The sequence below is a fragment of the Pavona decussata genome, unplaced genomic scaffold (genome assembly GCF_977016875.1).
Source record: "Pavona decussata unplaced genomic scaffold, jaPavDecu1.1 SCAFFOLD_53, whole genome shotgun sequence".
Classification (NCBI taxonomy): domain Eukaryota; kingdom Metazoa; phylum Cnidaria; class Anthozoa; order Scleractinia; family Agariciidae; genus Pavona; species Pavona decussata.
The window spans coordinates 2,042,669-2,059,666 of record NW_028145475.1 but is presented as its reverse complement, the minus strand read 5'-3'; the positions used below and the strand labels follow the sequence as shown (position 1 = coordinate 2,059,666).

At 40.5% G+C, this 16,998-nt stretch overlaps 2 protein-coding genes across 3 annotated transcripts; both read right to left on the bottom strand.

Annotated features, from left to right (window-relative positions):
* Nucleotides 1-3,900: 3,900 nt before the first annotated feature.
* Nucleotides 3,901-10,776, bottom strand: LOC146480424 (tyrosine-protein kinase transmembrane receptor ROR2-like). 2 transcript variants are annotated; one of them, XM_085109318.1, is made up of 6 exons: nucleotides 10,570-10,767; nucleotides 8,183-8,237; nucleotides 7,368-7,927; nucleotides 6,474-6,503; nucleotides 5,724-5,990; nucleotides 3,901-4,990 (listed from the first exon to the last, which is right to left on the bottom strand). In XM_085109318.1, the coding sequence occupies exons 1-6, from the start codon at nucleotides 10,667-10,669 to the stop codon at nucleotides 4,986-4,988; spliced, it is 1,017 nt and encodes a 338-aa protein (XP_084965444.1). In that variant the 5' UTR covers nucleotides 10,670-10,767; the 3' UTR covers nucleotides 3,901-4,985. The 2 variants fall into 2 exon arrangements, with proteins under 2 accessions (XP_084965444.1, XP_084965445.1); XM_085109319.1 differs by lacking the exon at nucleotides 6,474-6,503 and having other exon boundaries at nucleotides 5,724-6,009; nucleotides 7,357-7,927; nucleotides 10,570-10,776.
* Nucleotides 10,777-13,582: 2,806 nt separating this feature from the next.
* On the bottom strand, nucleotides 13,583-14,044 carry LOC146480423 (uncharacterized). The gene has a single exon (XM_085109379.1). The coding sequence runs from the start codon at nucleotides 14,042-14,044 to the stop codon at nucleotides 13,583-13,585; it is 462 nt and encodes a 153-aa protein (XP_084965505.1).
* Between the last annotated feature and the right edge of the window lie 2,954 nt (nucleotides 14,045-16,998).

The following is a 16,998-nucleotide window of genomic DNA, read 5'->3' as shown; positions in this document are numbered from 1 at the left end:
GTCTTCGTTGTAAGAGACTCGTAATCTTCCAGGTGAGTAAATGTAGTTATCTTCATTTCCAGTTCTCTTCTGCCGACGTGAGTACCTTTACATGTGGGCTTTAGAGTAATAAGTCGGTTTTGTGCTTCGTAGTTCTTTAATAAAGACGCAAGTGACGTTTAATTAATAAATAATAAGCTATAGTAATTCTCTTATCTGAAATGCATTCATATCATGTTGTCCTGCTTGTGCAGGCTTGAGGAGGGGCTTAAGTCAGAAAATGTATCTGCGTGGCCTGGTTCATATTGCTAGTGTGAGACAGTTGTTAAAGTAATTGATGTCAAGCCATCTTAAACAATAAATTAAATAGCATTATTGCGAATGAGTCACATTATTTCTCAAGTATTAAAAGAAACAACCCCTTCACCCTTTATCTCTCTCATCTGCACTCTCACCACTTGGGTGCTCATGGATTGAGGCTTTTTATGCATTTGCACTATAATTATGCACCTGTGACATCAAATTGTGGTAAGAACAAACAGTATGCCACAAGCCGCAGACAAGTGGCATGACTGATGTTCTTACCTTGTTTTGAAGTCCTCTTTGGGTTATCAAAGGACACATGGAAGGCCAAATGGACTTTGAAAACTCTTTATGGCTGACAATGTCATTTGTACATCATATAATTATTTACCAGTTATTTCAGTTATGTTAGGTGGTGCCAAATATTTAAGGGTGGGGAATTGTCTTTTTCTCTGTGTCCAAGGTTGGGGAAGAGAACATAAAGTAGAAAAATATATACATTTGCAAATTCCTGGAGGTTATCTATCAGCAGAAATTGACCCATACATTAAGTTCTAATTACATTGTCTCCTTTGAACCAATGAAATTCAAATTTCATTTTGACAAGGAATATTGAGTTCAATTCAATGAAAAATCAAAAGTTCAATAACCACACATCAGTTCAGTGACAGTAGACCTCAATAAGAATAACTATAGGTGAAAGGGTTTTTATTCCAATGGGACAGATAAGAGGAGAGGGGAGGGGAGAGGGTTTTACGGGAGTGTGGTCCATATTTAGAGTAGGCAGAAAGTACAAGTGAAACTGATAAGTATCTGTGTAATACAAATAATGGTAACAGGCTTACATGCATTTAAAAATCTATTGCCCACTTATCCACTGTTTGTCTTTGTAATCATATTTGGCAACAGCTGCCCAATAATGTCGCTTTTTCTTGGACATAGTTCCACTTCCTTCTTGTCAATGATGCAGATTAGTGGTCCGTTGATAACTGTACTCTGCCCTGCCACTGATTTTCACAATGGAATTTCCAGTGACTTATTATTTCTTGTGTTACGACCGTGTCCAGCCATGGACAACCAGCCAACCCTAAATGGAAACAGATTTATTGTTCTTCTGTGCGCCTCTTCTTTTAAGCCTCCCACGCAGTCATTTTTACAGTGTTTTTTAAGGGGAGTCAGGGACCTGCTATTACCTCATTACCTGAACCTAGGGAACAATGCTTCTCCATAACCGGCCTAGGTCTCACCTTAATACTTCAACATCCGGAACGAAGTTATTATTGCAAAGAAATAAACGAGACAAAAAAAAAAAAACTGTTGCTGTTTTGGTTAACGTTGAGTAGTTTTACGCACGTGATATGTTGCTTTAGTTTCCTGACGATAAGTGTATCGGAAAGCTATCTAACTCCCAAATAGTCATTCTTATCTGAAAATAACGTGAAGTATTTCACGTTCCTGATGTGTTAAATACTGTGTTCTTGTTCCATAAGTGCACATACCGCAGCAAGAATGGCAGGCGCTCTGTCTGGGTTTGTTATTCTCCTCGGCACGATTGTTTTCTGTGTTTTCGTTGTGAATTCAGAATCTTCTGAAAAAAACTTTTCCTATGATCGGGAGGTAACAACTCTTGAAGATGCTGTTAACCCAGAAAACTCTGCAACGGATCTTGAGAATGAATTCATAGAGGATTTAGGCCGTGTTCATCTCAAGCCGGGATTAAAGGTAAGGGTGTTAAGAATTATTTAAACTGTGATTTTCTATAGTCACGGACTATTCTTTTATATTTTGCTTAGTCTTCGAGTATGATTTACATCTGAAAGTGCCTCATAATGAACGTTAAATTATTTTGTACAGACCTAAGTAACAACATGATGGATGAAACTCTCAGCGAAGAAGGAGAGGACATGGCTGAACAAAACAGTCGGGTTGAATATGACAAAGGTAAAGAGGCAGAGTTTTGGACAATCGCTGTAAATTCGTTATTCCAACTGCCGCGTTTGGTCAAAACAATCGAAGATTCATTTTAAACTTCTTCACCCTCTGCCCTATCAAGAAAATTTGTTATGGAAAATAGAGCTATAAACTATTTTTTGCTCTGTGAAATTGGGGAATTACATTTAACCTTTCCTTTTGCTATTTGGCCGAAAACCATTATCTAAAGTTGAAATTTGTCTTGCAACTGTTTTGATAAAACATTAAGTCTTTCTGTTTTAAACTATATATTTAAGGTTAAGGAATGTTCATTTTTATTCCTCGAAAACTTTGTACCGAGGAAGTAATTTATATTGTGTTTAATTCATGTAGTTTTACTCCTGCGGTTGGCCAACTGACCAAGCACAAAAATTACTTCTTTTTTTTTTTTCATTTCCGCTGTTTTTATGATTCCTCTATTATGTCAAAATAAGCCTTAATTTTAATTTTAATTAAACACGAAACCTGTGTTTCTGAGTCTGGACCATATGAAGGAAATGATTGAACACTTCGAATTGTTACTTTCCTTTATAATTTCACTGCCACCATAAATTTGAAAAAAAGCGTATTTGCTAATAATCTGTTGATCCTGATGGATTCAATCAAGAAATTGAACAAACGAATAGTGTCGGTTAGTTCAGTTTAAACTCAGCCGTGTCGATCCCTGAGTATTTTACTCAACAATGCGGTTATTTTGCCTTTTCTTTCTGTCTCCTCTTCTCATGACGATTTCGTTAAGTTTAGTATTTGTGCCTTAAAAGATAGCAGCGGTGTAAATGACTGTCAAGCAATTTATGAGGTTCTTCTACTACAATATTGATACCTGGGGTGATATCTCACTTGTGACACTCAGTTAAAAACTGAGCAGTCCGCTGTGTTTCCCATTCTACAATTGAAAGTTTAATGAAATTGTCAGGATATACAACCATCAAATTGACATACTGCCCTTTTTATAGTAATATAGCCAGGAATCAAAGATTAGGAAATTTTCAGTTAAAACTTACTGAGAATTTTCGATGGTTTACCTTGAGTTCGAATTAACAGAAACAAACCAGGGGATAGATGACAGTTCTCGTTATGACACGGAAAGAAATCTGGAAGAAGACATGTTACCGTCGTGTGGCTCAGGGAGCTTTAACGCATAATTTCAGGGATGTTGTGCTGGTAGGTATGTCTACTCCTCAAGTATTCAACGTTGTTGTTATGGCTGTGTTATCTCGATAAACGCCCCGTGTCTGCACAAATGTGGTTCCGGAAGATATAACACGTCATTTCAAGGATGCTGTGCTGGTAGAAATGCATACTTCCTTAGTGGCCAGCAGTGTTGCCAAGACCGGGTCATGTCCAGGCGTTCCCTACGCCTACTCAAATGTGGCCGGTTGAGATACGATCCACAAACCCATGGTTGCTGTGGTAGGAGACGGTACTACCTAAAGAAGAACAACTGCTGTCACGGACGCCCTATTATGAAGGGGACGCCGTGCGTACCTTATCGCCGTTGTGGCCCTTTCAAATACGACATATTAACCCATGGTTGCTGCAATGGTAGCAGGTACTACCTGAAGAGAAATAAGTGCTGTTTTGGCAGCGTCATCCTTAAACGTGTTCCTTGTGAATAAGAGTGTGGAACCACGAAAGGCAACAAAGTAGCGTGATCAAGTTTAACTGATGAGTTGGATTTTAATTCGCTTCATATTATTTTTGTACCATTAATGTAATCAATTCTAGCTGTAGTCGGCCATTTTGGATCTTAATTTCTTTTTTTTAACACCTGGTTAGCATTAAATATTAGTAACATTAAAACAGGTTCGCTTAAAACGTGAGAGTGAAAGTTACAGTTCCAATACCATCTGAGGGCTGTAAAAAGCCGGAACATTGCTCTTGAGTGACGCAACCGTTTTCAATGAATATGAATTTATCTTTTTTTATGAATTTTTTTTTATGAATATGAATATATGAAACATGTTTCTGAATTGTGGCTAAAAGATTAAATAGAAGAAAGAACCCAGCAGTTGTTTAAGCAAATATATGTTTCATGAATTCGCATTAATTTGTTCATGCTTCACGGGTATATTACGAACTCACAATTTGACCAGGTCCCAGTTGGTAGCTATAGAGCACTGCACCTGCATCGCAGAGGTCATGGGTTCGAATCCCGTTCAAGCCTGAACTTTTAATTTTTTAGGCTTTCTTTTTGCAACTGCTTAAGTTGCGTACTAACTGCGAGGATCTTTTTTCTACTTAAACAATTGTGTTACTGAAGCATTTGAGTGTACTAGCTGCTTCAACTTAGTATGATATTGGTATCAAGCACAAAGTGAAACAATAATAGAAGTCATGTATTAAACCAATGGTAAAGTTGCCATTCGTGTTGATCAGGCTTGGTATAGAGTTCATATAACTAACCGAGGTGATACCTTTGAAGGTATGGTGCATTTTACAACTGGTCTATTTTAATTATAGTTTTGAAAAGAATAATTGCCACAAACTCACTTCTGTACAAGCTAAAATAGATGATCCCAACCTGTGTGGTTTCTGTGCCATTCTGTCTTGTTTCTTTAAGTTATAATTGAAAAGCAACGAATTGAGGAAACCGCAATGCCTATATTTACAACATTAACAACAACTGGCTGCACCGTTTTTATTTAGTTGTTAAATTATTCGACAAGAAGATGGAAGAGTTATTCTTCTTATTGTCTTGAAGCAGAACAGATTGAATCTTCACACACCCCTTAATCTGTGGAAAGAATTGGGACAAGGAAATTCGTGTTAGTGAAAGTGACAAGAGAAAGTTTGTTTAGCATGACATGGACGACCAAAAAGATGAATTTCGTACCTCTCTAAATGACAATCTCCTCCTACCTCAAGCAGAAGGACTGGCTTAAATACTTTATTCAGATAATTTTTAAACTTCATCCAAAGCATTCCCAAGATCTCTCAAAGGAGAAACCCTTGGAACGGGGGTGGACATTTCTCGTCTCATTTAAGGATCCTGGCATAGGATGATTGACCCTCCCTCCTAGTCTTTGTTGTATCTAAGGACTGCAGGTTACTCTATCAATTAGTTATCACCAAGACAACCAACTGCTGACCGAATACTCTTGCAGCCTTTGGCTACGGCGTAAGGGTACGAGTATAAGTCCGAAGGTGCCTTATTCACCCAGTAACAATTACTAGTACCGCACTAGGGAGAAATTTCTTTGACCAAATTGAGCCGTATGATGTCTCACCAACAAATGTTGGGTTCTGTATCATTCCATTCACATTATATTCTTTTGGTTCTCATGTAACAATAATCTACTCACGCTAAAAAAATATTCTGAACCAAAAACCGTCTTGCTGTTTCGGCAACCAAGACGACTGTCAGCAAGACGTAAGCTCTACTTGCGATATGCCTTATATGGGCCGTAGCAGTTAAGGGGCTAGCATTTTGATCTAAAATAATGTACTGGCTTGATTTGTACACCAACCTTTGCTCTCTTCCTGTACTTCACACTTGTTCACACGGCAGTACTCCCATCGTACTTTGCGGTTTGTAGTGTAACACCATGGACCGTGAGGGGCCTGACCACCAGGGTTCCGGCATGCATTGCCAGCGTGTTTTAGTTCAGGGAAGTCGTTTGGTGTTCTGTAGTGCCGATGAGGACACTGGGAAGACCATGCTTGGCAGGTGTAACCTGACCGGGTTACTGAGACATTTCCACGGTACGACTGGCCGTCGCCATAGAAACAGGTATCTGTGAAGTATTTGAGAGACTGTTAAATTGATAACGCAAGCAGATGTGTGAGAGTCATTTTGAATGAATCAAGAATAAGTGATCGCTGTATAGAGATTGTTTTAGCAGCACATCGTATTGAATATGTGAATGTAACGAAACTGCATTTGATCAGTTTTACGTAACACATCTCTGGCAGTGACCAACCCAGGTGTCTATCTTAAGTTCGTTTATTCACTTCATCCTGTTCCACAATTATAAAAAGGGGGTGGGACCAACAAATGGGTTGATAGCGGCCGCCATCAGCACCTATAAAAGCTGACGTCCGGTGCTATTTCCCAGTAAAATAATGTAAAACGGACATCTCTGTTGCCCGTCATCATCATCATCATCATCATCATCATCATCATCATCATCATCATCATCATCATCAAGAACAATCTATCTCCCTATTCAACATCGGCATCGGCATCGGTGAATTCTGATTTTGAACACGTGACTAACCTGTAATGGGGATCGGAGGCGCTGCCGTATCTGAAAGAAATTCAACACGACAAATGATGAGACGAGAAAATGTAGCTGTATGTTATTCTAGTACCTTTTTGGGTGTAAGCCAGAAAAATGATAGGAAATGGGTAGACGCTAAATATTCATTATTGACCAAGCGTGAGGTCAAGATGGCTGGATATTGGCCAAGTTCTTTTTTTTGCGTTTTCGTCTCGGTCCATAACAACGTAAAAAAAAGAACGAGGCCAATATCCAGCCATCTTGACCGAGCAAGCTTGGTCAATAAAGGATTTATTATATGGCTTTGTTTTCAAGTTAAAACAACAACAACAAAACATAACAGAACATGAAACTGTTCTGCTCGGAAAGAAATTCTTCATAGCCGGCCGGTGGAAGATTTATTTTCAGTGCATTTTTGAATTAGCACGTAATCGTGGAAAACAAGGAATCCTAAATTATCTTAAGACTCTAACAATTATTGAGTACGAAAAATTTAAGTCCAGGAATCCGCCAAACTCGCCATATTTTCAGCCGATCGCGCGCTAGCGTAAATAATAAACATTTTTACATAGCTTCGGCCTCCAATCAATAATAGGTCGTTGAGCCTACGAATTTTCGGTGGTCTGTCTAGTTTAATAGCTCTCGCAATAGAGGTCCTGCAAAAACAATGCCAGTGATGGTGATGATGACTAACGTTTTTGACAATCTGCATGAAAGTCATCTTCCGTCATAATACTTGTCTCTGGTTACAAGTGAAGACTCAAAACAAGTGATTGCCCAGTTTAGCTTAATCTCTACCCGTCTATTGTTGGCGCAATTCTCGTCAGTCGTTTGATCAGCTGAACTTTGAATCTGCACTTACTATGTCATGTACGAAGACATTAAAATTACCTTTCAACATTTCAGGGTAGTAGCATTCAGGAATGTTAGCTCCATTTTGTCTGGGAAGGTCCCGGCAACACATGAGCGTATACCTCCTTTCCATACAAGAAGAATTCTCAGTAACATTTTGCTGAGCCTTCCATGTAATCGACCTATGCTTTCTTTGAATTTGGTTCCACTCCCTTTGGCATCTGTTTCTTAACTCTCGGCACGCTTCTCTGCAGATAGGCTGGGGCCGAGGAAAGGATGATGTCAGATCACATTTAGGAAACAAAAATCTACAGTACATGTGTAGGATGAGCTGCATACAAAACTTGGTCAGCAGCCTTACGGGGGATCCAGGAAGGCGTGGTACTGGTCCCCCGAACACGCGAATGGAGTAGGTAACAAACAGATTTTCCCTCCATTCTTGCTGGCGAGGTGTGGCGTATAGAATATCACTTCCCACGATCGATTGACAAACTTGTGGTGTTGCGTCTATTCCAAGTAGTTTTTGTGAGCGTGTGTTGTAAGGGTGACAGTGGGCTCGTCTCAGGCTCCTGTTGGCTGGACGCTCTGCTCGTGCACAACTATGGAGATGACTGATCGTTACTTTCTTTGCACAATCAGCTAATCATATAATAATAATTTTAAGGGGGCGTTCTTCGAAACACTTCCAAACACCACCAAAGACATTCAAATACTAATCGAACTACAAATTAATGGGGACATTTTTGAAGTAGTTTAATTTGTTTCAAACCGGTCAGTTCTACAGTTCAACTTTTGTCCCGGCCGGCCTTGCGAGAAAACAACCGTTAGGTACTTAAGCTAAAAAGAAACTGCACCTGTCTCTTCCAGTCGTGTTCTTGAACTTGATATGTAGTTCATGTCGCATATTTCCTGGAAAAAGAAAAAAAACACCCGTTTATTTTCTGTCGATTTTTAACTGGGTGAAAGACGGGAGTTGCGTACAGATAACAAGCCTGTACTGAATCGTCATGAAGTTGCCATAAAAGCCTTAGACTCTCCGGTAAATAGCATTTTTCATGTTTGCAAAATTCAGCATTTATTGCAACACAATTATGACACGCGTGATTTCCCAATCAGTCACGGCATATGTATAGTGTCCAGAACCTGCGAGCGCGTGTTCTCTCCAGTACTCAGCAATTGGAATATGAGAAAATGGGAGGCAAAGCGAGAAAGCGAAATGGGGGGGGGGGGGGGGGGTTAATTTCCGGGTACAAACGTTTCAATATCCATCGTATTTTTCACGAGCGTACCTCACAAGGAGTAAACAGAGTAAACTACAGGGAAAAGGAGACGTCCCATCAAAGGATAAGTAGTCATCCGTTTTCAAAACTGTCCACCTTTTGAAACCATGATCTTGTTACAATTGAATTTGCTCAGTTGGTGATTTTTTCATTATGGCTCAGTACTAAAACTATATTTTGACTCGCACCTACAAGATCAGATTCCAGCACCTCTAGGGTCCTTTATGGCATGTTATGGGTTCTTTTTCAAGACTAATTTCTCACGAATATCCGTCTCGTCCTAGCGCTCTACGAGACAGAGCAGGGTGGCCTTACGATATAAAAACCACAAGCTTTTATTTATGATAACTAAATCACTTCATCCGGCAAAGACCTTGAGGCTGGGTAAATGTTAAAACAGTCGACCTTACTGCTGATGATCCTCAAAAACATTGATTTTCTGACATCTTTGTAAATTTTTGCTTTCCTGTTTACCATATGTTTAATTATAGCGCGCTAAAAAGGTATCATCTAATCTGCTTTCCTGCTGTTAGCTGCTGGATTACGAATGTACGGTTTCCTTTGTTGACAAGTAAATAGTTACACAGCGCTGCTTGATCTGAGAAATGTTCTTTTTACAGCCGTCTCCTGTCAATCTCAAAGATAAAACATTGCTGTTTTGTCTATGATGGACGGTTCAAGGTCTATAAACAGCAGTGTGAAGATCATCTCCTACAAACGTGAGAAACTGCATTGAATTACAGTAATGTTGCTGATGGCACTTATGATTTCGCTCTTGTTTCTTCCTTTAAGTGTCATTACAATATCAACCAAACATGGGTGCAAGTGTTGGACTGTACTAACAAACAATAACGTAATAAAACCGATTATAATACCTCAAAAGGCGGAATACTCTGGTTATGAAACCTAAATTCAGATTCCCCAGCCATCGCCAGCTCCCCTTCCCCAACGAAAACGTCCAACCGGTCAAGGAAAAGATTGACTTCTTATAACATTTTAGAGTTTCTCGATATCTAGAATTTCTCCCAATAAAACAAATCTTTTGTTATAAAGTAAGTCCCTTAAGCTTCAGTAGTGAGCAGCATCTTGATCAAACACAGAAGACATGAAAATTAGGGAAGCGGCTTAAACAAATTCTCAGCACTATGAGATATGTACATAGAACAATCAGGAAAATATAGGGCATAAAGGGTTAAAACTGACAAACAAATCCTTCATTAAAGCTTGACAGATTCTAATAAATATCCAGTAAACTTGCCATAAACTGCATGCATCAAAAATTAACAACAAGGCTATGTGGAAGTATCTGACCCACTGCTTAACAGCTTCATTTAAATGGCTCAAGACTTGAAACATTCGTTTACAGACGCATTACGTAGCTAAGTTTCACCTACGAAAAGATGGGCTATTGATTGTAATCGATTTTTTTTAAAGATCTTTAAAAGACAATGGCTCGGGCAATCCAATTTGTTATAAAGTGTAAACTAAATGTTATTGTACTGACCGGCTTGAAAAGGAAAACAATTTTCCTTGTTATTTTAGCATTAATCTTTTTCATCGGATAATATAAAATAGGATTAATTGGCATCGCTTCAAGCACGGTCAGAGCAGTAACCCACTGGTTAGAGTGTACTTCGATTCCTTTTTGTAAAATGGAAACTTTTCAAAATATATACATTGGTTAGTAGTTTTATAGTAGTAAAAGCCACCAATCAATAAATATTTTTCGAAAGATTTTTTCCCATGACTTTCAGCTGACTAAACCTCGGAAAACTATCATTCGTGTGGGTTATGCGTTACATTATTTTCGTCGACATCGTTTCAGTGTAAGAAATCAGATAGCGGAATTTTGTGGCGTTTTAGCGTTCTTGAAAGTATCTGTCACTGCAGTTTAGTCTAACAAAGCGCACAGAAAAGGCAAACACCTGCATGCTGAGTACCACAGAAAAGGAAATACTCACGTTTGGAGTGATATTCACTCAGTGCACAAATCAACAAGCTCAGAAAAACCATGATTAATAGCATAAAGTCATAGCGCCGACGTGCTTTCGAAGAAGTCATCTTTGTTTCAGTAAAACAGGCTATCGGTTGGAGATGTACTGTGCTCGGCAAGCCTCACAGAAAAATGTCGCGTGTTAATGCTTTTCTTTAAGATAAATAGATATTTAATATGAGTTATTTGCCCCGATGTTTAGGTCAATAAATAAAACAGCGGTAACTCTTGCGTTGTTGTCGTGCTTGTCATTCAGTGTCACTGGGATGGTGCCTTTGTCTTTCCCTAAATTAATCTAAAAAGCTGGTGTGTTGTGAATAAAAGGTAAAATCATTAAAAAAAAAATTAAAACATACACGACAAAAGAAAAAAAGAAAAAAAAAATCAATCTACAATCTGCCTATAGAAGATTGTTTCCGACAGAATAACTGGCGCGTCTGTCAGGTAAGACCACCGAACAAGTGCGGTCAGATATCTCCTTTATCTGACTCGGTCGAAAAAACGTTGTCCCGTGCCTCTAGTATGAATCGTACGCGTAGCATGACACAATTCGTGTTTCTGCTCGTTGCCAGCGAGAAATGTAAAAAATGTCAATTTTAAGCCTTAAAAACCGCACGTGCTTTTATTTTCTAACAAGAAAAATGTTAATAACCTCGTAGGTCAAAAAATTCCCAGAAAGCTGTTGGGTCTTATGGTTTTCAAGCCAGTGTATACACTCGATTGCAAAAATGTTGACACCTTAAAAGCATAAATCGTGAACGATGAGACCCAACAGATTTGTGGTAGTGTTTAAACAATAACCTCATTTCCATAATCGATAATTTACCATTCTCGTTCTTTGCAATAAAAAATACAGACCTGACTTAATTCTTCCGAATAATTTTCTACCAAATACGGCTTAAGTTCATTGCCTGTTTTGAACTTTGGCAAATCGCGAATTGTATATCACTCAAATTGGCCTTTGTTGGCCAACTTGGACACTTTAAGGAAAGCTTGGACAGTTTCCATCATTCACCACGTGCAACTAATTTTGGTCATCAGCCGTCGCACGAGAATAGAATATTATGCAAATAAATTTAGTACACTTATACCCATAAAGCCATTGGGTCTCATCGTTCACGGTTTAAGCTTTTCAGGTGTCAACGTTTTTGCAATCGAGTGTACCCATTTTCGACTGGTTGGTTAAACGTTGTTTGTGTTGTTATATCCTTTACAATACGAAGTTTGAATATGTAACAAATTTACACTGTAGGAGGAAAAAGGAGAAAAAAGGGTTCATGTCTCGTCCCTCCCATTTATAAGGTTGGACTCCTTATGATTTTGACATATCAGAAATCTTATTTCAAACGATTAAGGAAGTTTAAAAAATCAAAGTAGTGTAAGTCTTGAACCCGGACCATCTGCTTCATACCTTCTATCCATATCCACTAGACCAAAGAGGGTTAGCTAACAATAACGAAAATTGTTAACTTGTTTCAACAACAAATGACAGCTAGCCGTTTACAATCCAGTGTTTAGTCCTAAATAGTGCTAAATCAGTGCTAAACCCCCCAAACGGATGTTCCCTGCCTAAATAGAGCTCTATTCTCTCAATTCTCTTCCTAACCATTGAGCCTCTGTTCTCAGTACGTCAAGGCTATCCTGATTAAGAATACTACATTGTGTAAATACCATAAAGTGTCCTGCCTTGTTTTGAGGTATCCGAGGTATCCATGATTCTAGGGACAACCTTCTTGTAACAACCTTTGGAGTATCCACTCTAGGAACAAGCTAGGTGACGTCAGGCACATGCTCAGTGCAAAGCACAATCTTCACGACACCGAAAGCATAACCCCCTACGGACCCCTCCCCCACCCCCCGCTTTGAACGCCACAAAACCTCGTTCCCAGGGTCCTCATCTCTTTACCACAACCGAACTTTCTTGAGGGACGAAGAGAGGGGGCTATTTATACTAACTTTGTTTGTACATTTCAGAGCACCTGTCGGTATCACGAGGGTATTTTCGTAGTGACAGTACATTGAATACACGAGAGGTGACGACCCTCGTGCGATCAGCGGCAAAAAGGTTTGTTTCTTAACTACCGTTATCAATTACGTGTGAACTCCTGCCAGCAGTTTATAATCTAAGTCAAACTAGTCTAGTTTCAGTTTCAGAATTCACGCGTTTTAAAAATTGCGATAACAGCATGAGCAGTGGGAAACATGAAATTTCATCACCATTTTCTTTCTTTGTTCAGTAGAGTAGTATTAGTGGGTAGAACTGGTAGGGGGTGGTCATTACTGGAAATTACCGATGTAAGTTAGCTAGGATGTTAAACTTAGATGCCTTTAATCTATAGAAAAGGATTATGTTCGTAAACCGTTGTTCCATTGTGAAGGGGCCAAAAACCATTGCTCCAACGCGTTTCTTAAGATCTTCTTTAATGTCAGATATCCGATGCGGTAAACGTTGCGCTAATCGATTCGAATGCAATAATCGACACGGTTGCTAGAGAAATAAACAAGGAAAATACAAGTTACTACAGCAAAAGGACGAACCAAAACACAAGAATATAAAAATAACAAACTAAGCAGAAATGACGAGCCAAAAAATAATACTTACAAACGTTATATGGCCTTTAAAACGGACAAACGAAGCGATGTAGGAAAAAAACGCAAAATCTAAAACTGTATCCTCCAAAGCACAAACGAGAATGAATAAAAAAGCAAAGACGCGAATTTATACTAATGAACTAAGGAACAATAGACAAAGTTATGCAGAAAAAACTAACAGAATAATAATGAAAAACGACATGCAAGCGTGACACACAAAAAAATGTTCCAAAACAAAAGAGTTCATTCATGAAGAATGCCGCCGCAACATCTGGCTCCCCTAAGAGTTCAACCGGCAGAAAACTCTTACAAACAAATTATCTAAAAAAGATAGTTCTCAGTTCTCTGAAATCAACATGGCTCCTCTGGCTGGGATTCAAACACCCGGTCTATACGTCTTTCTCAAGTATCAGGATAAGCTTGTCAACTGGGCGATCAAGGAAAGTTGCTCCTGTGGTAACCTTGACAGACCGTACATATCCTTCTTCGTCAGGGTAAGTGTGGACAATACGGGCCAAAGGCCAATGGTTCCGTGCTACACGGTCATCAACGATCAGGACCAGGTCTCCCTTTTCAAAGTTTCTCCTGGGACGATTCCATTTTGATCTTTGCTGAAGGCATTGAACGTATTCTCTTCTCCATCTTGACCAAAATACGTTTGCAAGGTACTGGACCCTCTTCCATCTTTTGCGCAGATAAACATCTTCTTTCTGGAAGTTTCCAGGAGGGGGCAGTACGACTTTAGGCTTCATCGTCAGGATGTGATTCGGTGTTAGTGGGTCTAGATCTCCTGGATCACTGGAAGGGCTGGTGAGAGGTCTGCTGTTTATAATACACTCTACTTCTGCCATCAAAGTTCGAAACGATTCGTCGTCAAGGTTACGACCATGTTCTCGCATTAAAGCGGTGAGGATTGAGCGGACTGAGCGTATTTGTCGTTCCCAGACGCCACCCATATGCGACGCAGACGGTGGGGTTTTGCTTCCATTGCACCCAATCAGCTTTGAATTCCGTGCATAAACTTCTCTGTATTGCGTTGTTGTCCATCTCTGATAACGCTCTTTGCAATTCTTTCTCTGCTCCGGTAATATTTGTTCCTTGATCGGATCTGATTTCACGTACAGGCCCTCTTCTTGCTATAAAACGTCGCAAGGCATTTAGAAAGGAATCTGTTTCCAGGGAGTTCGCCGTCTCTATATGTACAGCTCGACTAGATAAACAGGTAAATAACGCACCATAACGCTTCAATTCCTTTCTTCCCTCTTTAATGTAGAATGGGCCAAAGTAGTCGACGCCACAGTAAGTGAATGGAGGTGCTGGGGCAATCCTTTCTTTGGGAAGATCGGCCATCCTTTGCTCACCAACTACACCACGAAGCCGCCGACAAGTCACACATTTGGAAATGAAGTGCCTCACAACGGAATTGGCGTTTATGATCCAATATCGACTTATAAGCGTGCCTAAAGTGATGCCGCGACCAGAATGCGCAACTTTCTCATGTGCATCACGAATGATCAAATCTACCACGAAACTCTTCTTGGGGAGGATGATGGGATACTTGAAATTATCGGGAAAGACTTGCGATCTGCTGAATCTGCCTCCGACGCGCAACAGGCCGTTCTGATCAAGAAAAGGATCAAGGCGATATAACGTACTGGTTTTCTTGATTTCCGCTTTCTTGACTCTCACGAGGTCGCGATTCTTCTGACGCTCTTCTCCTTGAATCTTGCGTAGGGCTTCATATTCTTTAGGAAACGCACATCCTTGTACCAATTTGAGTATGATTTCTTCGGCGCGTTGTAATTCCTCAACTTTCAAGGGTTGGCTGCTCAATTTTTCTGCTCTGCGTGTTTCCAACGGCGTTTGCACATGAGCTAAAAACTGCTTGAGGCGAAGTATCCGAGCCACGCATCGTTTCATGCGGTTCCAATTTGAGAAACGCGCGAACCTGGTCAAGATTTCCTCCTTTTCATCAGAAACAGTGGCATGTGTTACAACTTTCTTCACTTCAGGATCATCGGCAAAGACTGCGTCTAAATCGCAGGGAAACTTAGGCCATTCACTCTCGGGATGCCATAAAAAATCTGGACCTCTGACCCATCGATGTCGTTTAGTTATCTGATTGCCCTCCAAACCACGTGATGCGTCATCAGCCGGATTATTTTCGGAGTCCACATGCCTCCATTGGATAGGATCTGTCTCATCTCGAATTCTTTGCACTCGATTTGCCACAAACACGTGAAAACGCTTCGTTTCGTTTCGAATGTATTTCAACACGGTGGTACTGTCGGTCCAGTAGATCTCTCCATCAACAGGATCGCTTAATTCTCTGGAAACCATTCCTCCTACTTGAACAGAGGTAGTTGCTGCTGTAAGCTCTAAACGCGGAATTGTCATGGCCTTAAGGGGTGCCAAACGAGACTTCTCCATCAGAAACGCACAATGGATGTTACCCTTGTCGTCTCCACTTCGTAGATACGTCACCTGACCATAACCAGTGGCACTAGCGTCCGAGAAATGGTGGATTTGCCTTGACACGACAGAACCAAAACCGTCCGGAATGACACAACGGTCCATTGAGAAGTCTCCTAATGCTGATAGTTGGCTTCTCCACTTTTCCCAACGTACACGGAACTCGAGATCAATCTCTTCATCCCAGTCTATCTTCATGCGGCAAAGGTCTTGCAAAATCTTCTTTCCGTTCAATAGAAAAGGCGCTGCTATTCTGAGTGGGTCATACACTGAACAGATGGTGGATAAAATACCACGGCGAGTGAGTGGCTTGTCTTTAAGGATTATCCGGAACCCTAGCGTATCCGATTCAATAGCCCACTGTACACCAAGGGCCCTTTCCACTGGAAGGAAGTGGCAACTTAGGTCCAAAGTCCTTAAATCGTGTGCGCGAATGTCATGTGGCACGCTCATCAATACATTTCTTCTGTTGCTGACAATCTTGGATAGGTTAAATCCTCCAAGAGAACACGCAGAACGAACACCACGTAATCTTTCAATAGCTGTTTCTTCTGAATCCTCCGATCGGAGACAGTCATCCACGTAAAAGTTATTTCTCAAAACGTCAGCTGTTTCCGAACCGACATGTTTCTCAGCATCATCTGCGGCTTGTCTTAAAGCGAAGTTGGAACAACTTGGGGAAGATACTGCTCCAAAAAGATGAACATTCATCTGGTATTCTGCAGGGGCCTCATCGAGAAGACCGTCAGGCCACCAGAAGAATCGGAGAAAATCTCTTTGATTGTCCGGTACTCGAACCTGGTGAAACATAGCATCAATGTCTCCCATGAATGCGACTGGCTGGTGGCGAAATCTCGTCAACACGCCGACAAGGCGACTCGTCAGGTCCGGTCCTTGCATGAGTTGGTCGTTCAGTGATGTCCCTCCATAACGTGCGCTGCAGTCGAAAACGACTCTGATCTTGTCTGGCTTTTTGGGGTGGTAAACACCGTGATGGGGTATGTACCACACTTGCCCTGACCTGGCGGGAACGCGATCTGGTGGCACTTTTCTAGCAAATCCTTTTCGGATGATGTCATTCATGAAATTGACGTAATCTTCGTGAAATTTCCTATTTCTTGCCAGTTTTCTCTTCAGCCAGCATGCTCTTTGGAACACTTGCTCCTTGTTGTCAGGAAGGTGTACGTCTTTAGAGCGGAAGGGTAGAGGTATTTCGTAATGGCCATCATCAGTACGCTTAATGCCTTTATTCACAATCTCAAGAAATTTCTTATCTTCTTGCGAGTACTGGTGGGCTCTCTCGTCAGATCTTTCAGGAAAGTCCAATTCAAAC